We start from the raw sequence: 27,780 nt of genomic DNA on the forward strand, positions 1-27,780 counted from the left end.
CTCCCTGCTTCAGCTTCCAGATCCTCCCCCTCCCGCTGTGTGGCAGAAACCTGGTGCTACTGCAAGCTTCCCCTGCTCCCCGCTCATTGCTATCTTCTATCATCACAGTCAGAACCCCCATCTACCATCATCCCGGGTGACGTGGATGTCTACCCAAGTGACCCGTCTGATTCGCTGTCCTCACATCTCCTTGACTTTCTCCTCTCCTCTTACTTTTTCCTGCAAGCTACCTTTTTCACCAACCCCCTCGGTCCCATCCTGGACCTATCCTCACCAGAAGTGATTCGGCCCCTGGAATCAGGCTTCCTTCCTCCACCGTGGTCTCACCCCCCCAACCCCAAGTTCATGTTTTACACTGCAGTGTGGCAATCCATTTAGCGGCAATCCATTTAAAGACACCATTCAGCCACCCCATCCTTAATTCACTTTGATGGCGTCTCAATGTTCTTAGCGTGCAGACCAGAAGTTGTGCTGCGGCCCCCACAGTCCTGTGTGAGGCGGCCCCTCCTACTCTTCCCTGGAATCACACTCCCCCTGTTTCTCTCATCTCCAGTAACAGCACTCAATACATTTTCTTTGAGAATTTCTAAAGAGTGATAACTGATACTTGATGTTTCTACTGTTATTTAACATGACACAAAATAAAGTTGTATCAACTATTCCTATGTAGTGCTACTTCACAACTCACATATATTAACCCATTTAGACAGTGAGGAACAATAAAACATGGCATGATATAATTTCAGCATAAAGAAAGGTGCTAGGCCTGAACTATCACCAGAGTTTATGTTGATAAACATTTCATCATCTGAAAATATCCTGTAGAGAGGGGACCTAGTTCTCAGACTTAGGCCACAGTAAAACCTATTTCCCTTGTGCTCTGATTAGGAACCACATTAATTGGCACAAAGTAGCCATTTAAAAACCTTTCCCCAAAAGTGATTCTTTTTGACACAAGAAAGAAATTTTCTGAAGTTCTGAAAGTTTAAAAAATACTTTTTGGATGCCAAGTAATTTAACTAAGAGAAATGAAGAACCTGGAACTATTCTGTATGAAAATATGTTTTCTGAACCAGCATCAATCCTGAATTACTTTCTCTATGGAAATCAAAAGTCATATGGGCACTGCTTAAGTGGCAGGAGGGACACAGAAGTGTCACATGATCTGCTGTATATTATGTTAAGGCAATTAAATAAAACACAGGACATGATTCATTCTGATTGAATCAATTAATATAGCAGCATATCAAACATTTAATGAATCGCTTTATTGGGAGAGCAATTCGATTCTAAAAAGCTGCTCCTATTTATTTTTAGATGACCTAACCCAAGAAGTCATCTAGAATTTCCTGTTTTCCTTCTTTTACTCTTGGATTCAAATGATTGTCATTTTTCACATGTGCAGCTGTTATGAACCCCAATGCTAATATTCAAACGGAAGAAAACAATGTGAACTGATCACAACTATGCGAGACCTGCACACTGCCTCATCACACCCGGGTTCCCAAGACATCCATGTAATGGATGTGTGGACGCACACAGGACTTTATGTTTGGAAAAGATGCCATGTAATTAAGCTTCATTTAAGCCTAGGACATCATCTTTTTAACTATCAAAGCTATATTAAAAAAAAACCTCTGTTGCCATAAATCCTGATATTTTTCTCCTTAGTTGGATGGGTGATGTGTTTTTTCTTTGGAACCACCAGGACCTGCCTTCCTTTTCCCAGCCAGCACCCCTGTGCAATCTTATAGAACACTGCCAAGTTTTCACTTAGCCTATATAATATATAAATATGATTTGGTCTAAAAAATGTATAATAGTCCAGTGCATAGTGGTTGATTACTTCCCCTGGCCCTTCCTGCCCTACCCTTACTTCCTGCTGTTTTCTTACATAAGCAAGCACACATACATCTCCCTCTGTTGAGGGAATTCAAACATCTGCAAAAAATGCTCATCGTGCTTAGTTTAGCCGGAATGGGCACTTCTGAAGAATCATCTCAAGTCTACATCATGAGTATTCAGATCCTAGTACCATTATCTTCATCCTAGAATAAACAACTTTAAAGATAACACATTACTAATATCAGTCTGAATGATCCCTTTAATAACTCTATAAACACTGAGAATTCTCACAAATTCTCTAATCTCACGAGATAAACATGGTCCATGGCAGGAACAGAACGAGTAAAAACTCTAGTTTAATAAAGCTACGCTGGCTACTAATGTTCCTTTTAAAAAATAAGGGTAAGAACACATGAACCAATTAAATACAATACAATTTATCAGACAATGATAGGTAGCTGGACAAGAGTTAATGCCTTTTGCATTCATTATGCCAGCAGTAGATTCTCCTGTGGTAGAAGGTGCCCTGGGGAGTATACTGGTTACTATGGACCAGAGTTCTCATCTTAGAAGGTGCACATTAGTAGTTTATAACATTACTCATGCTCAGTACCCCTACAGACCAACGGGATCAGATTTTCTGGGGTGGGGGTCCGGGCACTGGAATTTTTAAAGGTTTCAAAAATTATTCTGCTATGTAGTCAGGGGTAGGGATCACTGACATTTTCATGTCCTTTTCTTCAGTTTGAGGTAAACATTTGAAATGTCTGGAGATATTTTGGTTGGGGGCGGTGCTACTGGCATCTAGTGGTAGAGACCAGGGATGCTATTAAACATCTCAGACAATGTACAGAACGGCCTCCACAAAAAATAATTATCCAGTCTAAAATGTCAATAGTCCCAAGGTTCAGAAATCATGCTCTAAGGGAAGTAAAACATTGGCTTTCCAGTCTTTAGAATTCTTTCATCTCTTTTTAGTCCAAGAACCAGATGTCATGACCCTTTAGGCACAGTTCAAGATACGGGTGTAGAGTCTCAGATCAATGGTGTGTCTAGGTCTTGTCTAATACTTATCACAATGCATTTATTTTTATACCTTCAGTTTCATTGCCTTTCATTACTTTTCAAGCAGAAATTCGATCATTAGATAAAAGAACTCCAAGGTGAGATATATGGCTTTCCTGACTCTACACTCATTCCCTATGTCATATAAAATGGAAATACATTCATATGACCGCACCATTCAGCAGTCATTTCATATGAAACCATAAAAACAAGCCACAAAAAGATGTACTGGGTTAATGGGGCCCGGTTGCCCATTATGCAGGCTCAATGAATATTAGTTAAAAATGACCACAAATACCTCTGAAAGAATGGCTAAACTATCGGTTTCCTAAATAGATACAGAAGGGGACAGTATGAAGAGAGTCAACAATTCCCAAAACACACAGGGCAAAAAAATAAGCGTGCTGTGATCTAACATTACAATGCTGAGAATGTCCCATCTTCAGTAGCCACGAGGGTGAGACCGTTTCTTTCCAGTAGTCATGGTGGGGGGATCCAAACTCTTTCTCATTCAACTAGCCCTGCCTAACTATCTGGATTTGCCAGACAGCTGGTTAGCGTTAGAGATGCTATCCATGGCTGCTCAACCCGGTTTTCCTTATGCATTGCTGATTGGCTAGCATCATAATTGGAACCATAAACTTGGCAGAAATCACATTTTGCTCAAACCAGTTGAACTCATCAGTTCAGTACAGGGCCACTCCAACAGCCTTCAATGACATTCCATCGTAGAAATCCAGTTTACATAATAGAGTTGAACCACATAAATCAATGCAATTCAAAAACCCTACCAAATTCAACCATTAGGCTCCACGGGAGATGCATTTGCTTTAGTTCATTCTGTCCTTTACCTCTGTCTTTGTTTTTCTCCTTCCCTAGTGAATCCAGTTTCTTTCTCAAAGATTTCTTTCGCTTTTGTCCATCTGTAAACATTAAAAGAATGAAAAGTTGTAAAAACAAGCATATAACTGACATTTTACATTATGAATAACTACATTTGAGCAAAAGCATGACTTCTCACTTTACTCAGAATTTGGCATTTTAAACAGAGTAATGGCCCTGAAAATACATGAAAATCCTTGACTTGGATTGCACACATAACCAGAATCTTGGTGTATGCTCTTAAATTGTGTTTCAATCATGGGAAGTACAGGAAACTTACCTCCTTCAGAAGTCATTTAGTTTTGACACTCAGATATGTTTGCTTTTTCTATTACATGAGTCTCTTCCTATTCTTCATGTTCACGTAAACCAATGTTATCTCAAATAAAATCTCCATGAGAGGGGAGCCAACAATACATACGGCTTTGACATTCATGAGCTAGCAGAGTGTAACTGGATAAGGAAATGAATTCGGGGTCCAGAGAACTCAAACCTAATTATTGCTGCACCATTTACTCATTATGTGACTTTGGACAAGTCTCAGGGTCCTCATCTGTAAAATGGGAATTTCGCGGAGTTGTTGTGAGAATTAAATAAAACAATGCATATAAAGTGTTTAATGGGGAGCCTGACACATTCCATAAATTCAGGTCTACTTTCTTTTGTGGGGTTTCATAGTATTCCATAGTATGCCTATACCATAATTAAATTAACCATCCCCCCCACCGATGGACATTTGGTTTGTTTCTAATTTTTTACTAGAATAAGTAAGGCATTTATCCTCTTAGCATCTTGCACTTGCAACAAATGTACTTAACTGGTTAACTCACCAAATAATATAGATACCTCTCATATCAGTAGCCAGCTGCAAATGAATTCCTAGGATATCATCATAAAACATTGGCAGTCATCATTGCAAGAATGCGTTTTGGAATAATGCAGCTGTCAACTTAATGTGTGGGAAGTGCAAATCGGGAATCCACACTGCTACCAATCAGGAGAAATGCAGCCCATGCTGCAAGGAAACTTATGTTTAAAAGGGGGATTAAGAATTGTCTTTTTTTATAAGATATACTTAAAAGTGTAGTAAAGAAAGAGATTCAGCCAGATAAAACTTAAAGGCAAGACTCTGATACCAGGAAAAGACAGACTAAGCATTCTTCAACAGAAATGAGCGTTCCTGGGATCCTCATGGGGCTGCAGATGTTCCCAACGCCTCCTCTCTGAATTTTTGGAGGCAAAAGACATCACAACATAATCAACAGGCACACTGAATCCCTCCTTCCTTTCAAAAAGCAAAGAAGTATTTTTAAAGTGATTCTCCTCCCATGAAATGGAAATAGTTCGTAAGAGTCTTCACTCTTGCAGTCATGAGATTTTTATAGATGAAAATTATGTAAATCAGTTGTGATGTGGCAAAGAGCCGTCAGTCTCTTTCATCATGTGTATGTTCTTATCTTCAGTGTCTAAACGATGATCTCACCATAGGGCCTTACATGGCTTGTTACATACAGACAGACATTAAACATACTAACTGCACAAAATTCTAATCTGTTCTTCAGATAGGACTGACAGGTCTTTTACTTTGTAATACTTTGTTCATCACTAGTTCATATAACCAAATATATTTGACTATAACAAGAGAATGTTTCTTTAAAAAATTCTATCATTCCTTCATTTTAATATTTAGTTGACCCAGAAGAATAACTAAACCATATATTAAAGCTTAAATGGGGGGGGGAGACCATCAAGATGGTGGAGGAGTAAGAAGTGGAGATCAGCTTCCTCCCCACAAATACATCAGAAATACATCTACATGTGGAACAACTCCTACAGAACACCGACTGAACGCTGGCAGAAGACCTCAGACTTCCCAAAAGGCAAGAAACTCCCCACGTACCTGGCCGTGTGGTTGACAGGGTCTTGGGGCTCCAGCCGGGTGTCAGGCCTGAGCCTCTGAGGTGGGAGAGCCGAGCTCAGGACAGGTCTCAGCCACCAGAGACCTCCCGGCTCCACATAATATCAAACGGTGAAAGCTCTCCCAGAGATCCCCATCTCAACGCTAAGACCCAGCTCCACTCAACAACCAGTAAGCTCCAGTGCTGGACACCCTATGCCAAACAACTAGTAAGACAGGAACACAACCGCACCCATTAGCAGAGAGGCTGCCTAAAATCATAATAAGGTCACAGACACCTCAAAACACACCACTGGACACGGTCCTGCCCACCAGAAACCATAAAACAGGCACCAGTCCCCTCCACCAGGAAGGCTACACAACCCACTGAACCAACCTTAGCCACTGGGGGGCAGACACCAAAAACAACGGGAACTACGAACCTGCAGCCTGTGAAAAGGAGACCCCAAACACAGTAAGTTAAGCAAAATGAGAAGACAGAGAAACACACAGCAGATGAAGGAGCAAGGTAAAAACCCAGCAGACCAAACAAATGAAGAGGAAATAGGCAGTCTACCTGAAAAAGAATTCTGAGTAATGATTGTAAAGATGATCCAAAATCTTGGAAATAGAATGGAGAAAATACAAGAAACATTTAACAAGGACCTAAAAGAACTAAAGAGCAAACAAACAATGATGAACAACACAATAAATGAAATTTAAAATTCTCTACGAGGAATCAAGAGGGAAGAGATATGGGAACATATGCATATGTATAACTGATTCACTTTGTTATAAAGCAGAAACTAACACACCATTGTAAAGCAATTATACTCCAATAAACATGTTTAAAAAAAAAAGGAATCAACAGCAGAATAACTGAGGCAGAAGAACGGATAAGAGACCTGGAAGATAAAACAGTGGAAATAACTACCACAGAGCAGAATAAAGAAAAAAGAATGAAAAGAATTGAGGACAGAGACCTCTGGGACGAGATTAAACACACCAACATTCGAATTATAGGGGTCCCAGAAGAAGAAGAGAAAAAGAAAGGGACTGAGAAAATATTTGAAGAGATTATAGTTGAAAACTTCCCTAATATGGGAAAGGAAATAGTCAATCAAGTCCAGGAAGCGCAGAGAGTCCCACACAGGATAAATCCAAGGAGAAACACGCCAAGACACATATTAATCAAACTATCAGAAACTAAATACAAAGAAAAAATATTAAAAGCAGCAAGGGAAAAACAAAAAATAACATACAAGGGAATCCCCATAATGTTAACAGCTGATCTTTCAGCAGAATCTCTGCAAGCCAGAAGGGAGTGGCAGGACATATTTAAAGTGATGAAAGGGAAAAACCAACAACCAAGACTACTCTACACAGCAAGGATCTCATTCAGATTCGATGGAGAAATTAAAACCTTTACAGACAAGCAAAAGCTAAGAGAATTCAGCACCACCAAACCAGCTTTACAACAGATGCTAAAGGAACTTCTCTAGGCAGGAAACACAAGAGAAGGAAAAGACCTACAATAACAAACCCAAAACAATTAAGAAAATGGTAAAAGGAACATACATATCGATAACTACCTTAAATGCAAATGGATTAAATGCTCCAACCAAAAGACATAGACTGGCTGAATGGATACAAAAACAAGACCCGTATATATGCTGTCTATACAAGACCCACTTCAGACCTAGGAACACATACAGACTGAAAGTGAGGGGATGGAAAAAGATATTCCATGCAAATGGAAATCAAAAGAAAGCTGGAGTAGCAATTCTCATAACAGACAAAATAGACTTTAAAATAAAGACTATTACAAGAGACAAAGAAGGACACCACATAGTGATCAAGGGATCAATCCAAGAAGAAGATATAACAATTGTAAATATTTATGCACCCAACATAGGAGCACCTCAATACATAAGGCAAATGCTAACAGCCATAAAAGGGAAAGTTGACAGTATCACAATCATAGTAGGGGACTTTAACACCCCACTTTCACCAATGGACAGATCATCCAAAATGAAAATAAATAAGGAAACACAAGCTTTAAATGATACATTAAACAAGATGAACTTAACTGATATTTATTGGACATTCCATCCCAAAACAACAGAATACACTTTCTTCTCAAGTGCTCATGGAACATTCTCCAGAATAGATCATATCTTGGGTCACAAATCAAGCCTTGGTAAATTCAAGAAAATTGAAATCGTATCAAGTATCTTTTCCGACCACAAAGCTATGAGACTAGATATCAATTACAGGAAAAAATCTGTTAAAAATACAAACACATGGAAGCTAAACAATACACTACTAAATAACCAAGAGATCACTGAAGAAATCAAAGAGGAAATCAAAAAATACCTAGAAACAAATCACAATGAAAACACGATGACCCAAAACCTATGGGATGCAGCAAAAGCAGTTCTAAGAGGGAAGATTATAGCAACACAATCCTACCTCAAGAAACAAGAAACATCTCAAATAAACAACCTAACCTTACACCTAAAGCAATTAGAGAAAGAAGAACAAAAAAACCCCAAAGTTAGCAGAAGGAAAGAAATCATAAAGATCAGATCAGAAATAAATGAAAAAGAAATGAAGGAAACAATAGCAAAGATCAATAAAACTAAAAGCTGGTTCTTTGAGAAGATAAACAAAATTGATAAACCATTAGTCAGACTCATCAAGAAAAAAAGGGAGAAGACTCAAATCAGTAGAATTAGAAATGAAAAAGGAGAAGTAACAACTGACACTGCAGAAATACAAAGGATCATGAGGGATTACTACAAGCAACTCTACGACAATAAGATGGACAACCTGGAAGAAATGGACAAATTCTTCGAAAAGCACAACCTTCCGAGACTGAACCAGGAAGAAATAGAAAATATAAACAGACCAATCACAAGCACTGAAGTTGAGACTGCGATTAAAAATCTTCTAACAAACAAAAGCCCAGGACCAGATGGCTTCACAGGCAAATTCTATCAAACATTTAGAGAAGAGCTAACACCTATCCTTCTCAAACTCTTCCAAAATATAGCAGAGGGAGGAACACTCCCAAACTCATTCTACGAGGCCATCATCACCCTGATACCAAAACCAGGCAAAGATGTCACAAGAAAAGAAAACTACAGGCCAATATCACTGATGAACATAGATGCAAAAATCCTAAACAAAATACTAGCAAACAGAATCCAACAGCACATTAAAAGGATCATACACCATGATCAAGTGGGGTTTATCCCAGGAATGCAAGGATTCTTCAATATATGCAAATCAATCAATGATACACCATATTAACAAACTGAAGAAGAAAAACCATATGATCATCTCAATAGATGCAGGAAAAGCTTTGGACAAAATTCAATGCCCATTTATGATAAAAACCCTCCAGAAAGTAGGCACAGAGGGAACTTACCTCAACATAATAAAGGCCATATATGACGAACCCAACATCATTCTCAATGGTGAAAAATTGAAACCATTTCCTCTAAGATCAGGAACAAGACAGGTTGCCCGCTCTCACCACTGTTATTCAACATAGTTTTGGAAGTTTTAGCCACAGCAATCAGAGAAGAAAAAGAAATAAAAGGAATCCAAATAGGAAAAGAAGTAAAACTGTCACTGTTTGCAGATGACATGGTACTATACATAGAAAATCCTAAAGATGCTACCAGAAAACTACTAAAGCTAATCAATGAATTTGGTAAAGTAGCAGGATACACAATTAATGCACAGAAATCTCTTGCATTCCTATACACTAATGATGAAAAATCTGAAAGAGAAATTAAGGAAACACTCTCATTTACCACTGCAACAAAAAGAATAAAATACCTAGGAAGAAAACTACCTAAGGAGACAAAAGACCTGTATGCAGAAAGCTATAAGACACTGATGAAAGAAATTAAAGTTAATACAAACAGATGGAGAGATATACCATGTTCTTGGATTGGAAGAATCAACATTGTGAAAATGACTATACTACCCAAAGCAATCTACAGATTCAATGCAATCCCTGTTAAACTACCAATGGCGTTTTTCACAGAACTAGAACAAAAAATTTCACATTCTGTGTGGAAACACAAAAGACCCCGAATAGCCAAAGCAATCTTGAGAAAGAAAAACATAGCTGGAGGAATCAGCCTCCCTGACTTCAGACTATACTACAAAGCTACAGTAATCAAGGCAGTATGGTAGTGGCACAAAAACAGAAACAGAGATCAATGGAACAGGAAAGAAAGCCCAGAGAGAAACCCACGCACATATGGTCACCTTATCTTTGACAAAGGAGGCAAGAATATACAACGGAGAAAAGACAGCCTCTTCAATAAGTGGTGCTGGGAAAACTGGACAGCTTCATGAAAAGAATGAAATTAGAACACTCCCTAACACCATACACAAAAATAAACTCAAAATGGATTAAAGATCTAAATGTTAACTATAAAACTCTTAGAGAAAAACATAGGCAGAACACTATGACATAAATCACAGCAAGATCCTTTTTGACCCACCTCCTAGAGAAATGGAAATAAAAACAAAAATAGACAAATGGGACCTAATGAAACTTAAAAGCGTTTGCACAGCAAAGGAAACCATAAACAAGATGAAAAGACAACTCTCAGAATAGGAGAAAATATTTGCAAATGAAGCACCTGACAAAGGATTAATCTCCAAAATTTACAAGCAGCTCATGCAGCTCAATATCAAAAAACCAAACAACCCAATCCCAAAATGGGCAGACCTAAATAGACATTTCTCCAAAGAAGATACACAGATTGCCCACAAACACATGAAATGATGCTCAACATCACTCATCATTAGAGAAATGCAAATCAAAACTACAATGAGGCATCACTTCACACCAGTCAGAATGGCCACCATCAAAAAATCTACAAACAATAAATGCTGGAGAGGGTGTGGAGAAAAGGAAACCCTCTTGTACTGTTGGTGGGAATGTAAATTGATACAGCCACTATGGAGGTTCCTTAGAAAACTAAAAATAGAATTACCATATGACTCAGCATTCCCACTACTGAGAATATATACCCTGAGAAAACCGGAATCAAAAAGACACATGCACCCCAGTGTTCACTGCAGCACTATTTACAATAGCCAGGACATGGAAGCAACTTAAGTGTCCATCGACAGATGAAGGGATAAAGAAGATGTGGCACATATATACAATGGAATATTTCTCAGCCATAAAAAGAAACGAAACTGAGTTATTTGTAGTGAGGTGGATGGACCTAGAGTCTGTCATACAGGGTGAAGTAAGTCAGAAAGAGAAAAACAAATACCGTATGCTAACACATATATATGGAATCTAAAAAAAAAAAAAAGGTCATGAAGAACCCAGGGGCAGGACAGGAATAAAGATGCAGATGTAGATAATGGACTTGAGGACACAGGGAAGGGGAAGGGTAAGCTGGGACAAAGTGAGAGAGTGGCATGTACTTATATATACTACCAAATGTAAAATAGATAGCTAGTGGGAAGCAGCCGCATAGCACAGGGAGATCAGCTCGGTGCTTTGTGACCACCTAGAACGGTGGGATAGGGAGGGTGGGAGGGAGACGCAAGAGGGAGGAGATATGGGGATATATGTATATGTAGAGCTGATTCACTTTGCTATACAGCAGAAACTAACACACCATTATAAAGCAATTATACTCCAATAAAGATGTTAAAAAAATTTTTTTAATTAAAAAATAAAAACTGGAAAGAAAAATAAAAGGTTAAGGGATTTATTTTTCATAACCAGTGGACAGGTCCTAAATTTCAAACAAGTTGTCAAAGAACCAGAATACATATAAGCTAGGAGACATTTTCTTTTAAGATACAGTAGAACAATTTTTTAAAACTTTTTTTTTTAACTAGAGGACATATGATATATGTAGATGTGTATAAATATAAATGTACAGTGTAAGTATTAATGAGGAAGTCAACTCTCACATAACCAACAGCCAAGTTCAGATGTAGACTACAGCTAGTACCCGAGGAGCCCTCTGTATGCCTCCCTTCCTGTCACCCCTGGTAATCTCTGGACTGACTTTTGCAGTATCAATTATCTGCTTTCCTTTATAGTTTTACCATCTATATGTGCACTTATAAAGAATATAATTCTGTTTTTATCACTTTCAAATTCATAGAGATGGAATCATACTGTAGGTATTCTTTCTTGCCTCATTTATTTCATTCATTAACACTTCCTAAAATACACCCTGTTGAGGCAGGTAGCTGTAGGTGATTGCTATTCAGTGTTTTCTTGAATGAATGTACCACAGTTAATTTTCCCACTGAACTGCTGATGGAAATTTGAGTTGTTTCTAGCTTGGGACTATTAGGAACAGTGTTTTTGCTCATGTCTTCCTACGTACAAAAATCCCTGTGAGACAGCGATTCTTAAAGTGTGGTTCCAGCACTAGTAGCATCAGTACTACTTGGGAACTTGTTGGAGGTGGGGATTCTGTGGTCCCACCCCAGACATACTGAATCAGGAACTCTGGGGTTGGGGCCCACTGAGCCCTCCAGGGGATTCTGGTTCACACTGAAGTCTGAGAACCACTGTTCTAGGATATATATGTAGAAGCTGCACATCCAGGCCAGTGTGTACGTAATCCTAGGCTTTTAGGAGGTAACAATGAACTGTTTTCCAAGTAGTTTTCCTAATTTATATTCCCACCAGTATGAGAGTTTCCATAGTTCCACAAGGATACTATGTATTTCAAACTCCAAAACTCTAAACAATATCTTGAAGCCTCCTTATAGGAAAAATATGATCTTTGTGAATATTGGTCTATCATAAAAAATGCTTAGCTATTTACAACAAATATTATACTTTTCACTTAATTAGACAGAGGTGAAAGTTATTAATAGGCAACTAGACAAAATGATGGATGATGGTGCAATAATGTGTAAGGAGGCATTGCTTTAGCCATTTTCTCATTTAAAATCCTCAGAAAAAAAAAAAGAAAATAAATAAAATAAAATCCTCAGGAAAAATGACCAGAGCTGTGCAATAAAACTGCTCACTCCTCTTCTCCCCTGTGATCGATCAGTGGTTTGTTGACTGAGTCTCCAGTTTTTGAAGAATGTCTTTTGTTTCCATAGAGCATAGAGAACCTGCTCAAGAGACTGCCGTATTACGTGCTTGCAACCATACAGAATAGTTTATGTTCAACCAGTTCCTCGGATGCCAGTAAGTGAGTTAAGGGCCATTCCATCTTTTAAAGAAATTCAAGCTTCCTAACTATCCACACCGCACAGCAATGTTTTTATAATGCAAATAGTGATGAGTGTATGCTTGCTAACTGCTCTCAGAGTGGGCACTGTCTTGCGGACTACAGAGACCTGTAGAGAAAACTGGGGTCGCACGTCCTGATTAAAGGCATCTTGGAACAAGCCCTTGAGGATTGCCCTCCACGTGCCTGCGGGAGACCACATCCTAGATGGGAAAGCCCACAGACATACACGACACAATAGCAGACGGCAAGACAGCAAGCCTTCCGCATCCGAGTGACCACAAAGCAAAGGAATCATCGTTATGGAGTGTGGTTAATCTGGCCATCTTGGGGGAGGCCAGTACCAAACAGGGTCTCCAGGAGGGCTGACAACAAGAAAACATGAGCTTGCTTCTCTAGGACAAGGCTTTTCACGGCCTCACTCGCTGTCAGCTAGTGTTCCAGTTTAACGCTTGTTGGTTTCTCTAGCTAGACGAGAAGCTCTCTGAGGGTAGCACCATGTCTCCTAGGCTTTTGTCTCCCTCCAAGTAAAGAGCACGGGGCAAGGCACGCCATGAGAAACTGTCAGCACTGTCCATGGCCAGAAGTCAAATGGAGGTTTTGGGTTGGTTCCAAAGAGAACCCAGGACCACTGAAGTACACAACTCCTAATTTTAATCAGATCAGATCAGATTCAGAGAATACAGGTAATACATTAAACAGTATGTTCCATATTAAGTTGATTCTAGAGATAATAATGATAAAATATATTGTCCAAAGAAAGACTTGTTTTTGGTGATAGATGGAAGAGTAAGGGTTACTTTTGGGGCATGGCTCTTGCCTGCAAGGGGGCAAGAAGAAGCCTCCTGGAATACTGGGAATGCCCCTATCTTGATCTGGTTGTCGGGTACATGGTCCATGCATATTAAAAACCCATTGAGTTGTACGTGTGGACATTCATATTTATGTACATTACTATATATATGTTATTCCTCAATAAAAATAACAAAAGACTTTGTCATTTTTACAGAATGGCGCCAACATAAAAATTGCATTAACTGAATGGGGCTGAAAACTCAGCAAGAAAGTCCTGCAAAAGAAAGTTCTCCCATGTCTAACTTTTCTAAATATCTGAATGCCCATGATCTCATCCAGCTACCACAACTTCCCTGTGACACAGGCATACAGGAACAATGAAGAGCTAGTGTTTTTTGAGTATGTATCAATACTAGAAGCTTAGTATCTAAGACCTTATTGCATCCTCACAGCAGCTCTACAAAGCCCACCCTATTATATTTTGCTACTTTATAGGTGAGGTTAGGAGAGGTTAAGTAACTTGTCCAAGGGCAGAAGTTGGTAAGTGGTAAATTTAGAACTTGCACCCAGGACTAGCCAACATCCAGCTGGTGCTCTTAACCTCTACCTGTGCTGTAGGGAGGAAAATGTGGTGTCTACTTGAGGGAAGTGACATTAAAGACCACATATAGGGACCAACATGCCCAAGGTAATACAGAGTTAGAGAGGAAAGAAAAACGAACAATATTGAGCTCTAAATGTTCACCAGGATTTGCATGAGTCATTTTTGCAATATATAATATTATCTAATACACATCAACATACAATCCACTGAGGTAGCCTTTTGATTTATTCATTTTACAGTTGAGAAAATTAAAATCAGAGAACTAAGGCAAATTGTCCCCAAATCACAGGACTGGTAGGTGGTAGAGCTGGAATTCAAACCCAAATTGCGGCTCTTTCCAAAAAGTTTGGCTCTGTCTTGAGGTGGGTAGCTAGGAGGAGAACCCAGACACCTGTGATGAGAAGCTGAAAATCCTTTGCTTAAGGTCACTTTGCCTCTGCATCACGAGAGATGGTTCTGGAGGTGTCTGTAAAACAGTGGATGCTCATTCGTAAGGGTCATTTAGACTCTTCCCTCCCAGAAGCCTGGGCGATGAACAAGAATATGCTAAGCCTCGTTCCTTAGTGAAGCAGTCACAGAGAATGGGTGTAGACAGCTGAAATTCACAGGTGCACTTAGATATGGGACAGGGCATCAACATTTAAGCCCCTTTAAATCCCTTCACTTGCAGAGTTCCGCAAAGATCACATTACTGGAAAGGAGAAGAAATTGCCTGCGCTGAGACACGAAATGAAGTCAAAGAGAACTTACTAAGTGCAACTCTGGGGACAAAACCCTCTTCTGATGCTGCCACAGAGCTAGTCCAGTGGGTGTGACATGACCATATCCAGTCCCCCACTATTCAGGTGGTGTTTAGCCCACACAGTGACTGACTGATTGATTGATTTAACTGAAGTATAGTTGATTTACAATGTTGTGCTAGTTTCAAGTGTACAGCAAAGTGATTCAGTTATACGTATATATGTGTGTGTGTGTATGTATATATGTATAAATATATTCTTTTTCAGATTCTTTTCCCTTATAGGTTACTACAAAATATTGAGTATAGTTCCTTGTGCTATTCAGTAGGACCTTGTTGATTATTTTATATATAGTAGTGTGTGTATGCTAATCCCGAACTCCTAATTTACCTCTCCCCCTGACCCCCATTTCCCCTTTGGTAACCATAAGTTTGTTTTCTATGTCTGTGGATCTATTTCTGTTTTGTAAATAAGTTCATTTGTATCAACTTTTAGATTCCACGTAGAAGTGATGTCATATGATATTTGTCTTTCTCTGTCTGGCTTATTTCACTTAGTATGATCATCTCTAAGCCACACAGTGATTTATAAAAACTTGAGCTCTAATGCGAAATCTTGGGAAGTTCACATACATATCTGGATTTCTAACCTCTTGAGAAAGGTGGGAGAGCTGGTAGCACTGGCTCCCACATTCCTCACACTCACCCCAGGCCAGCATAGACACCTAACCCTGGGCCACTGCACACCTGGCAAGCCTTCGAGTCTGCAACTCCATCCTAGCCTAAAAGGAAGGTTCTCGCTTGTTTCAAGTCTTCAAAAAAATTCCTGCTGAGAAAAGTTTGAAGGAATGCTTTTTGGCACCACCTGTCCTGCTTTTCCCAACCACAGCTGCCTTGCTATTTACTTGGACCAGAAAAACAGACTCTCAGAGAACGCAAACCAAAGGAATTCATAGGCAGTGAGGGGAGCTCAGTAACAAAGTGAGGAAAAAAAGATATAAAAGAAACACTTGGTGGCAGAATGGGAAGTGGCCCTTTAGAAACTGCATATAACCTATGCCACAGTTCCTCAGCCTCGGCACTAGTGACCCTTCGTTGGGAAGGGCTGTCCTGTGCATGGTGGGGTTTTAGCAGCATCCCTGCCTTTAATTGAATAGATGCCAGAGCACCCTTCCCCGTTGTGACGACCAATAATGCCTCTGGACATTGCCAAATGTCCGGCAGGGACAAAATCACTCTGGTTGAGAACTGCTGGTCTGTGCATAACTCTACCTAGAGAACAGCTCTGGGCTCAAACCATGTGACATCCGAACTATAAAATGTTCACATTTTCCCACTTGTCACAATACTCAATTTATACCCCATCTCAGTTTTTGTTTTAAAGAGGACAATATAAAAATGTTTATGAATTGTTGAGCCTTTATATATAATGTTGAATTTTGGACACAGTAACAATTCCCTTCAATTTATAAAGAAATGTGAGTCTGCCTATAGCTATCTTTATACCAAATTCCTAATTACAGGGAGGGGAATATAGCAAGTTCCTTGAGTTAAGAGCCTTCTATTTCTTTACATGAAGTTCTTTTTCTCCTTTGATGGTGGTGATGATGGGGGGGAACACCAGATCGAGTCATCTGGCATCTGATGGTGAACAATTGTGTGAGTGGAGTGTCTTTAGCATTCAGGGAAGACTCAGGGGACACCATTTCTTCTTCTTCTTTTTGTTTTTTTAAAGAGGACTAAACATGGCAGATGAAGAGACCTACTGGTCAGCCCTCCATTGGCCAGAACAAGGATTCAGGAGGAATTTGTAGGAAGACAGTTTTGTCAACAAATGGAACTCTTCAGCAACGGAATAAGCTGCCTCACAAAAAAAGCACTGTTCACTGTGGCTTCTATCTTGGATGCTCTCTGTCTTGCATCTCTCACTCTGGTGGAAGCCATGGCATGAGAAGCCCTTTGCAAAGGGCTATGTGGTGAGGAACTGGAGTCTCCAGCCAGCAGCCCTGTGAGTAAGATTGGACGCTGATCCTCCGGCCCAGTCATGTTTTCAGATGACTGCAGCCCCGGCTCAGGTTGATGGCAACCTCATGAACCAGAACCTGAACCAGAACAACCAGGATAAGATATTCCCAGAAACTGTGTGAGATAAGAAACGTTTGTTATTTTTTAAAAAAAGATGCTCAGCTAAATGCATGTAGTATCCTGCATGGGACCCTGGAACAGCAAAAGGATGTTAGTGGGGAAACTGGTGAAATCTAAACAAAGTCTGTAGCTTGGTTGAGAGTAACATACCAATGTTGGTTTCTTAGTTGTGATAAGTGTACCAAGGTTATAAAAGATGTTATCATTAGGGGAAACTGGGTGAGGGGCGTATGGGAACTCTGTATTATCTTGATAACTTTTCTGTAAATCTAAAATGATTCCAAAATACAAAATTCATTTTTTAAAAAGCCCTTTCTCCCAGGCACTGGATGTATTCAAACAAAGGTTGAAGACTCATTTGTCACGCATGTGAGAAAGCGGAGGCTTGCACTGCTCACTGAAGTACTTCTGAAACACGGACTTGGGAGCTGAAATTCATGGCAAGAAGGTGACTCACATGCCAGAGTTTCTGACCTGGCTGAAACTATTGGAATAATCTTCCTATTCACATCTCTCTGATCTGAAAGAAAACATGTGTCTAAGCCAATATAAAGCATCCATTATATCTGCCATTCTGTGTAGCATGTTTTCTGGAAAGGGAGTGGACAGTTGAGAGGCTTGACCAGATTTGTTTTTATGGCTCTGGTGATGTTTTCATATGTGGCTGATTAGATTATCTTCAGATACCTCCTATTTCTTGGGTTCTCTAAATCACTTTTCTGCTTAAGTTATCCAGACTTTGTACCCATCATTGGAATCCAAGAGCACTGCTTAGCACAGAAATCTGTTTATTTTTCAGGTTCTGATGCTTATCCTAATAAACCGAAATATAGTTTTTAAATTATATATATGAAAGTACATTAGGTGAGCCCCACAATCTGTGGATGTCTTATTAAAATGTTTACTAAAATTATTTAATTGTTTACCAAAACTAAAATTCATTCTTTAGTCTCAGCTACATTCCCCTTTTGATGGCTCTCAAGCCACAGACCTCCCCAAAATAAAGCAAGCAGAAGACTAAACCAGATATTTTATTTCCAGTTTGGAGCAGATTTGTCAAAGAAATAATAATATTATTTATGGCTCCTGGCACTTGAGGGCCATTCATTGGGCCCACACTCCCTCAAGTCTAGTGTTTTCTAATAATTAATCTCATCAATGTAAGTTAATTTGGCCAAATAAATCAACACTGGAAAACACATAGGGACTGATGAGAGCTGGGCAACCAAAACCCCAGTCAAAATCATATCCCAGGAAAAGTCGGGCTGGACATTGGAGCCAGTTAATGCCATACCCATGCTCAGTGGAATGAATTCAAAATTGCCCCTGCTACTCTGAGTTGCCTGCTCCCTATTCAAAGTGCGTCCCAAGACAAGGAAAGGAGAGCAGCCCTGACAGGAAGGAGTAGTAGTTGCCAGGAAAGTGGCTACATCTGCTTCTTGGCAGGAAACGTGGCAACAATCCCAGGATAGGGGAACCAATAGAACCAGTGCATTACTCTGGCCTAAGAGTTAAACTGGGATTAACCCCAGAGATTTAGGACAGGAGCCAAAGCAGGGCTCTCTCCTCTACTCTAAAACAAGTAATCTCTATTAAGGGATGATGTGCCACAGACCATGATGAATTCCTTGGCTTAGGAATATGATTTATACTACAATAGTTCTCCATTTAAAGTGCATCTTCCCCCTAGAAAGTGGGCTCACCCTCCATAGGTCGAGCCATCCATTGCTCCATCTATCCCTCCATCCAACATTAAGGATGAGACAGAGCTAGGTGTTAGTTATGAACCCAGATGAACAAGCATTGTCTCTGCTTTTGAGAAACTCAGAGTTTAGCGCTAAAGACAGATACATGGAAACCTCATTAAAACAAAATGAAGAAATGCTTCAGTGGAGACGGTTACTAGGTGGTAGGTCAGAAGCAAGAAGGCTGTCCTTGACTCTGCTTGGGAAGGCTAACGTTCAAGTTCAGTCTGTTAAAGGATGAAGTTACCCTTCTCAGGGACTTCTGAATTTTGCTGGGGATTTCTCCGAATAAGTCACATGGTGACTGCTTAGTGCAGGAAATCCTTTCCTATCCTAAGCCTCTTAATGTTTTATTCCTAGCAATCCAAACTTTTATCAAGCAAGCATTCTACTGGTGAAAAAAGATGAGAAAATCACAAATTCAGGAGTGGATTGATAGTTTCTTTAGTGGGAACTAGGCCTTAAGAGAGTGAAAAATTAAGAATCCTGGAAGAAAACAATCTACATGGAAAAAGTGGAAAACAATGTACTCAAGCCCAAACTGGTCCTGCCTCTCAGCCAACTTTGAATCTCACTATATATCTTCCATGCTATAGACTGTTGGTTATTTAATCAAATCTATAGGTCAAAATTTCCATTTATATATCACCTCATCCTTAGTAGTTTTTCCATTAACCTTGATTGAAATAGAAAGCAGGTAGAAACAGGGTGATTGAGTCATTCTTCTTGGTTTAAATCCCAATGAATCAAACACTGTTTCTTCATCCTGCTAGCACCTTGTGGATTAGATTTTTCAAAATCTGTTTCCAAAGTGTCTATGTTTCTTGGGCAAAGAAATATTTATGGTATTCTTAAGCAATGCAGATGCCTCTCCTTAGAGCCGAGGCTCCCCAAACTACTTGAGAAATGTAGTAATCCCCACAGTTTACATGTTGAAGTGGTGGTGAAATTATCAAAGCTGTGGTCAGAAAATAAGAACATTCTGTGAGTCTCTCACTGTTGTAAGAAAGTCAGCTCTTGGAGGTCACCATGCTTCCAGCTAAATTAAACACTAAGAAACCTTTCCCATTTTCTGTAAATTATTTGGCAAGGTAATTAGTTCTGAAATATTTTCTCAAGAAGAAAAGAAAAGACCTTGTAGATTCTTGAACCTCTAAGCAAGTGTGTTTCTATTACAGAAAATCATTGAGATACTCGATTTGTTGAGCATGTTTCGTTATTCTTTCCAAACGTGAGGTAGGGAAGTTGTTTGCATGGCTTGGATGCCATGGGTTTAAAAGCTCAACTATGGTTTTTCCTTAGTCAGGCATTCTTTGTGATCACTGCTTATTGTAATAACTGGTCGTGAACAAATTATGCCCTAGAAGGATCTTTTCCTTTCTGTCATTTTTTCCACTTTCAAGTGTTATGAGTTAAAAAAAAAAGGGGGGGGGGGAGCTATAAGCTCGTGTTCCAAAGGAGAAGCACTGCTGTTACCTTTTCCCAAACTAGGAGCTAGTCTGTCCTTCCAGGCTCTTGAATTTGCATCTCTCATTGCACATACCCTAAGCTGAAAACAGTATTTTTAACTTAGTCTATGGAGGTCTTGTATTTGCAGAGACAGAAGTTTCCAAATATCAGAGCAAGAAAAATGGCTTTTGGCAAATCACTTCCTTAAGTTATATTTATTTCCTGGAGCGTAAAGGAAAGAAAGCAGGTGGGAGAACAAAAAGACAGAAAGCACTCATCACAAAGAAATACCCTGGATTGTTAACTCAGGGAAATTAATTGCAATTTAGAGGAGTTTCATCATTACTCATTTTAAAGCCAAAGCCTGCAGGTCTAGTTGAAAAGGTAGAGTCAGACAAGGGTATTGACACATGGTGTGATTTTCGACCTGTCTAAGGGGCTAATGCTACCTACCTTCTTTTTGACAGATATCGTTTTATAATGAATAAGTAAGAGGGGAATCAATTATCTTTAAGTCATAGACTTTAAGCCTTGGAAACTCCTCAAAATTTCTGCTGGTTGCTGCCATGAAAACAGCTCTCATAGATTCAGTAACTGGACAGATGGTGCAATTAGAGGAAAAGTGTTAGGCTCCCCATCCTTCCCCATTCTTGCGTTTGATTATTCTTTGAGCCATTGGAAACAATTCTTTATGATATAGAAATACCATAGAAAAAAATGTGCTATGATTGAATTTTTAATCCTTTCCATTCAATTTCTTAACAATTTCCTGAGCAACAAAAGCAAAGCACTCTGTCAGACACTAATGCAAATCAATAAACAAATAGTTTCCTCCCTGTTGCTTGTTTGCAATGGCAGAAGCTGACATTGCTATTATGTACACCAATGGTTACTAATCTAAATCCATCTTTATTCTACTACACCCCCCCACCCCACCCCCAACTTTTTCTTTCCCTATTTTGTTAGGTGCTCACCCTCCACGTGGTCATGCACCCTGGGATGAGTGCTCACCCCAGGCTCAGGAAAGGAAACTTAAGTCAAGCTAGTTCTGGTGATTTCTTTCTGCTTGCTGTATTGATTTGGGCACTGGCAGGTGTTGCGATTCTAGGGATCCAGAAGGGAGGGAAGTCTGCTAGGAGGCAGCAGTGAAAATCCTTCTCTACTATTAAAAAGATACTTGCTGAAGAGTCACTGCTCTTCTCTGCCTCTTCATGCTGCCATAGAAGCAGTGATGCTGGTGGCTGCTGCAGTCATTTTGTGACAATGAGGGAAGCCAGCCAAAGGACAAAGTGACCCATGATTATGGCAGAGAAAAAAGGTGGAAGGCCACTGAATTTATGAGTCCTGGAACTAGCCTATCTGTGAGCTCCTAGTAAAGTAATATAATCAATGTCTTTGTTATATAAGTCACTTTTGGTTTGGTTTCCATAATTTGCAGCCAAAGCATCTTAACGATGGATAATCCAAAACTCCGTTGTGGGATGTGATTTTCCTACTTATATTTGCACCAGTCTTGTCATATAATGCTAGATAGCCCTAAGAAAGACATCCCTAGAAGATCTGAATTTGTGTGTGTTGGGTGGCATCTAAGATAAGGAAGGAGGGTAAGAGCAGGAAGATCAGATTACGAAGAACTGTAAATCTGTAAATAAGTAAAGTCCTTAAAGAGAAAGACAGTTAAATTCTCAGTTATCAAATCAGATAGTAATAATAAAGCTAATAATCAACCCATATTGGAGACTGACTTATTATCAAAGTCACCCATCTGATGCATAACTGACATTCCTATAATCTGCATGGTGGCATCAGTTGTTTAGGCAACGCATTAAAATATTGACATTTCTTTCTTGTTTAGCTTCACCAAGGGAATTTATTGCTCACTTTGAAAAAAAAATGTGATTACATATAATATAAACACTAAAACATCTGAGAGTTATGAAAGTCTGATAATTAAAAAATACTCAATTATGGAAGAGTAAAACTAAGAGAGTGAAGAAATTGAAATGAATAGGATGGTACAGTCGATCAACCACATGGATAATAACTAAATTACTATATCAAATTAATATTAATCTCCTAAATCAGAGGTCAGCAAGCTTTTTCTGTAAAGGTCCAGATAGCAAATATTTTTGGCTTTGTGGGCCATATGGTCTCTGTCAAAACTACTCCACCCTGCTGTTGTAGCACTAAAGTAGCCTTAGACAATACAGAGACAAATACATATGGCTGTGTTCTAATAAAACTTTATTTACAAAAAGAGGCAGTGGGCTGGATTTGGCCTTTGGGCTGTAGTTTGCCCTCTCCTATCTTAAGTGAAGACCACCTTAAACTACTTTTCCAGAGCTTTCCACTTATAAAAAACTTTATAAACACCTACTGATTGAATTTTTAAATAATCTTGAGGGCTCAATTTCAAATTATCTAGAAAGCTTGATTAGTTTAAAAAACACTTGGTATTTAATTTCAATTATTACTATTTGCCTTTGTTTTTGCCCATGGGGAAACAAAGAAAAAAGCAAAACTGGAAGCTCCTATTCATATTTCAAGGATGGGACATTCTTTGTAATTATCAAGTTTACTTTTGGGCCATGATCCCAACGGAGAGAATAGTGTAGTCTTGAAATCTTTGAAAGGTGCCAGAATATTTCAGAAACTGCAATGACAAAAGTTTTGTTCAAGATGCCAAAGCCTTGTGCAATAATAGCTGCTACTCCAACAAAGATACATTAATATGTGTAAATGTGACCAGTAGGGACAAGACCTCAGATAGAAAACTATATTGTCTAAGAACATAAAGGAAGCCATTCGTGAATATGAAGGCACAAAACATATGGCTTAAATAACCACAGACTATTGTACTGGCTTGCCTGCTTGGCACAGAACAGAATCATACAGCAGCACACACTTGAGAACTTGACATGGTAAAAGCCCTGGGGTACAGAGGAGAGCACCCAAGAAGAAAATTTCAACAAAAACCTGCAGGGAAACCTCTCTGTCATTCCTGGGTTTTATTGGAATAGGTAGATGAGGCAGCTTCTATCTGTCAGGGTCACCAAAGGTAACTTGGACAGGACGATATCCACTGCTCTGTTTTAATACAACTGATGTGTCTGTGCTTTCTCTATCGATGGACTAAGAACTCCTTGAGGATGTGGACTACTTTTGACATGAGAGCAGTGAAGCAGCATGGGAAGCCCCTGGATGGCACGCCAATGTTGGGCTCTAGATAGAGAAGGTACTAGATGCTTAGGCCAAGGGTCTAGCCTAGGTTCCTTTCTGTGGCCCTAGGGAAACAATGCCCCATCCACCTTACCAAGGCCCTAAGAGCCACAGCAGTGAACAAGTGAAAGGTTTCCATGCTGCCATTTTTGTTCTTTTCTTCTTGATCGCCTCTTTTCCATTCCATCTGCCTTTTAAGATTGCGTTATTCAAACTGTGGGTCATAACTTATTAATGAATCATGAAAATTTAGCGTGTCATGACAAGCGTATTTTAGAAAATGATATAGAATCAAATAGAAGACAATAGGAGAGAACATTATAGAGAATATCAAAGTGTATCTCAGATAACAATAAACACCATTTGGTTCATGTGTTTGCTGGGCTGAGATGTAAAATAAAAGATACAACTACCTCTACAGCTCACACACTAGAGACATTTGTTGAGAGCCTCTGAGCCCAGTGGTCTAACATTATTCTTTGATCACCCTATTTGGTGATGTTTGTTTCCTATCAGCATTTCTACCTACACTGAAGTTTGTGGATTTTACCCCAGGTTTCAACTTCATTTTTACTTACACAGAAAGCTTTGATAAACAGTTCTCACGCTTCACCTCTTCAAATGGACAATGCCAGCAGGGATAACATAGAAATTGGACAGCTATAGTTTCTGTCTAGGGTTGTTGCATAAACACCCAAGATCAATTTCCTTGCCCATCAGGTTGCCCTTATTTTTTAAATCAACATTCGAATCACAAACCAAAGACAGCTGCAGTGTTAGCCAACCAAGAATATCATTTTCTTGATTTCATTGAGTTGTTTACTTGGGTTTTACACAGCCTGAGGGACAATGGTGAGAGACCACTTTATATGGAAGCCATATAACAGCAATTTTGAGGCATCAGAGTACTCTTTTATTAGACTATTGCCCACATTTTCTTAAACCACCAGCTATTCCTCATTCCATGAGACTGTTTTTAAAATACATAAACGAAGCCTTTCTCAATTGTGATATCAGAAATTAAGTGAAGAAAAAAAGAGCACTAAAGAAAACTTGAATATGCATTTCTCTCTTATGAAACCATTCCGCTTTAAATACTTAGTTTACATTATAGTGAGATAAAGGCTACACTAAGCTGCTTTACAGATTGGGCATAAGTCAGTCACTTCCTTTTATTTTACCTTAGACCAGAGGTGAGCCATTTTTTCCTGTAAAGGGCCAGATAGGAAATGTTTGAGACTCCCTGAGGCATATGGACTGTCACGACTATTCGACTCTGCCATCGTTGCTCAAAAGCAGCCATAGATGATACGTAAATGCATAAGCATAGCTGTGTGCCAATAAGATTTTATTTACAAAAACAGATGGTGAGCTGGGTTTGGCCAGTGGGCCAGTTCACTAACCCCTGCCTCAGACCACTGGTATTAAAATGCTATCAAAATAATATTAATTGAATCTGATACATAAACAATACTCCATTGATGTGTTCTGAATAAATGAAAAGTTCATGAAGGCCATTAGGCATTGCTTAATTTCTCGACCATGGTCTCCGCATTTGTTTCCTGGGTCTGCTGTTAAGGATTGAGCCATTTACAGACTAGAAAGTCTGATCCAAGAGCTTATGCAAATGTATAAATGTACCACATCTTCTTTATCCATTCATCTGTCAGTGGACACTTAGGTTGCTTCCATGTCCTGGCTATTGTAGATAATGCTGCAATGAACATTGTGGTACATGACTCTTTTTGAATTATGGTTTTCTCAGGGTATATGCCCGGTAGTGGGATTGCTGGGTCATACGGTAGTTCTAATTTTAGTTTTTTAAGGGGTGGGATAGGGAGGGTGGGAGGGAGACGCAAGAGGGAGAGAATATGGGGATATATGTTTATGTATTGCTGACCACTTTGTTATACAGCAGACACTAACACACCACTGTAAAGCAATTATACTCCAATAAAGATGTTAAAAAAAAAAACAAAGAGCTTATGCCAAGAGCAGCCTTTGACGGGTAGAAACATTCCATGGTCGCCTCCATGGGGCAAACTCAAGCTCACAGGGAAAACTCTATTGATAGGTATGATCCCTCCCACCGAAAGGCCTCCTGATTTCTACCACTAGGTTCTCTATAGCATCTTCAAAATTCGCTTTTTGAAATATCTTAAGTTTAGAATGGGTAACAAATTAAGCTCATCAGTCATCTTAGAAGGTTTATGTAAATCTTATTAGTTTTTATTTTGCTTGTCTCCTGGTTGAATAGATATAGAGGAGGGAGGAGCCACAAGATTGGAGAAACCTAGGTTCCTGCATAACTGTGTGGCGCACTCTCCCCTCCCAATCCTCATGGCCAACCTGCAGTGGATGGTGCTTGAGCAAGAAAGAAACTTTTATAGTATTAAGGTACTAAGTGGTTAGCCTATCTCGACTAATACAAGTATATATCTGTGAGATACATTCCCAGAAGTAGCATTATTGGCCCATTTAAGAGTTAGATGTTGCCAAATCGCCTTGTAAGTTGCTGCAACAATTATATTCCTATCAACAGTACATGAGTGTCTGTTTTCCTAGAAAGTATACCATCCAACTTTTGGAGCCATTCCTATCTAAGAGAAAAAAAAAATCTCCTTGTCGTTGAGCTTGCATTTCTTGAATGAATATGAGGGTGAGAGCATCTTTACAAATATTTATAAATCATTTGAATTTCTTTTTCTGTGAGCTGCCTATAATTTGTCCACATTTTAATTATGTTCTTTCTCATATTAATTTGTAATAAAGCTTTGTATCATAGAGAAGTTAGTTTTCAGTTTGTCAAATGTGTTGTAAATTTCTACTTTATTTATTTATTTACTTATTTATTTGCCACATAGATGATTCTATTTTTTTTTAACGTAGTGAAACAGGTCACTCTCTTTATGTTTTCTGGGTAGTGCCTTCCTCCATGTAAAAATATATTAATATCTAGCTATTTTTTGTTTTGGTGCATTTATAGTTTCATTTTTTAAATCTTCAAATCTTTCTTCCACATCAATTTATTTGGATGTAAGGAGTAAGGTCAGAATCCCGATTTTTCTCCTCAATGGTTGTCTCATTGTCACAAATACAATACTAAGCCATCATTTCCCCCTGACAAAAAATGCAATATTTATGTCATAAGTTCTCATTTATTTTAGCTTAATTCTGAACTCTATTGTCTCCCATTGATCTACCTACTGTGAAGCAGTACAATACTCTTTTAACTGCTTTAGTTTTATGACATTTTAATAAATGGGTAGGGATAATTTCCATTTGACCTCTTTTTCAGATTTTCCCCTGCCTACTTACTCTCATATAATTATTTGCCAAGATGATGTTTAGAACAATTTAGTGATATTACAACAACAAATTCTGTCGGTATGTTTTTTGGAATCACATTCAGTTTACAGACAATTTATGACATAATTGACATCTTTATATTATTGATTCTTTTTATTCAAGAAAAATATGTCTTTTATATTTATTTCTAACTTCTCATTCAACTTAGAGTCCATGGTCTGAGATTATAATCATTCCCTTGGATACTGTATTAGTTTCTTATGGCTGCTGTAACAAATGACCACAAACTTAGTGGCTTAAACAACTCAAATTTATTATCTGACATTTCTGGAGACCAGAAGTCTGAAATGGGTCTCACTGGGCTAAAATCAAGGTGTCAGCAGGGTTGAATTCCTTTCTAGAGGCTCTAGGGACAATCTGTTTCCTTGCCTCTTTTAGCTTCTAGAGGCCTCCTGCATTCCTTGGCTCATGGCTCCTTCCTCCATCATCAAAGCCAGCAACACTACATCTCTCTGACCATTCCTCCAGAGTCATATCGCTCTCAGATGGGAAAGTTTCTCTGCTTTTTAGTACCCATGTGATTAGTTTGGACCCTCCCAGATAATCCAGGATAATCTTGCTGTCTCAAGGACCTGAGTTGATCACATCTGCAAAGTTCGTTTTGGCATGTGAGGTAAATATTCAAAGGTTCCAGGCCATCTTTGAGGGGTCCAATATTCTGCCTACCACACATATACTCTCAACTGCCATGTCCCTCTCTACCATTATTGAACTCAACCAGAAAATCCTAACTCTACTGAGAGGAAATTTGGATTAAACAGGGCTGGGAA

General features: G+C 39.1%; 1 protein-coding gene across 10 annotated transcripts in view; it reads right to left on the minus strand.

Annotated features, from left to right (window-relative positions):
• Positions 1-27,780, minus strand: part of ARHGAP6 (Rho GTPase activating protein 6) — a 485,604-nt gene that overhangs the window by 51,434 nt on the left and 406,390 nt on the right. For all 10 annotated transcript variants that reach the window (XM_059910658.1, XM_059910657.1, XM_059910659.1 and 7 more), the window contains one exon: positions 3,762-3,833. In XM_059910658.1, coding sequence (XP_059766641.1) covers positions 3,762-3,833 — 72 coding nt within the window. The remainder of the gene's footprint in view (positions 1-3,761; positions 3,834-27,780) is intronic.

This window comes from Balaenoptera ricei, chromosome X (assembly GCF_028023285.1).
Source record: "Balaenoptera ricei isolate mBalRic1 chromosome X, mBalRic1.hap2, whole genome shotgun sequence".
NCBI classification, from domain to species: Eukaryota; Metazoa; Chordata; class Mammalia; order Artiodactyla; family Balaenopteridae; genus Balaenoptera; species Balaenoptera ricei.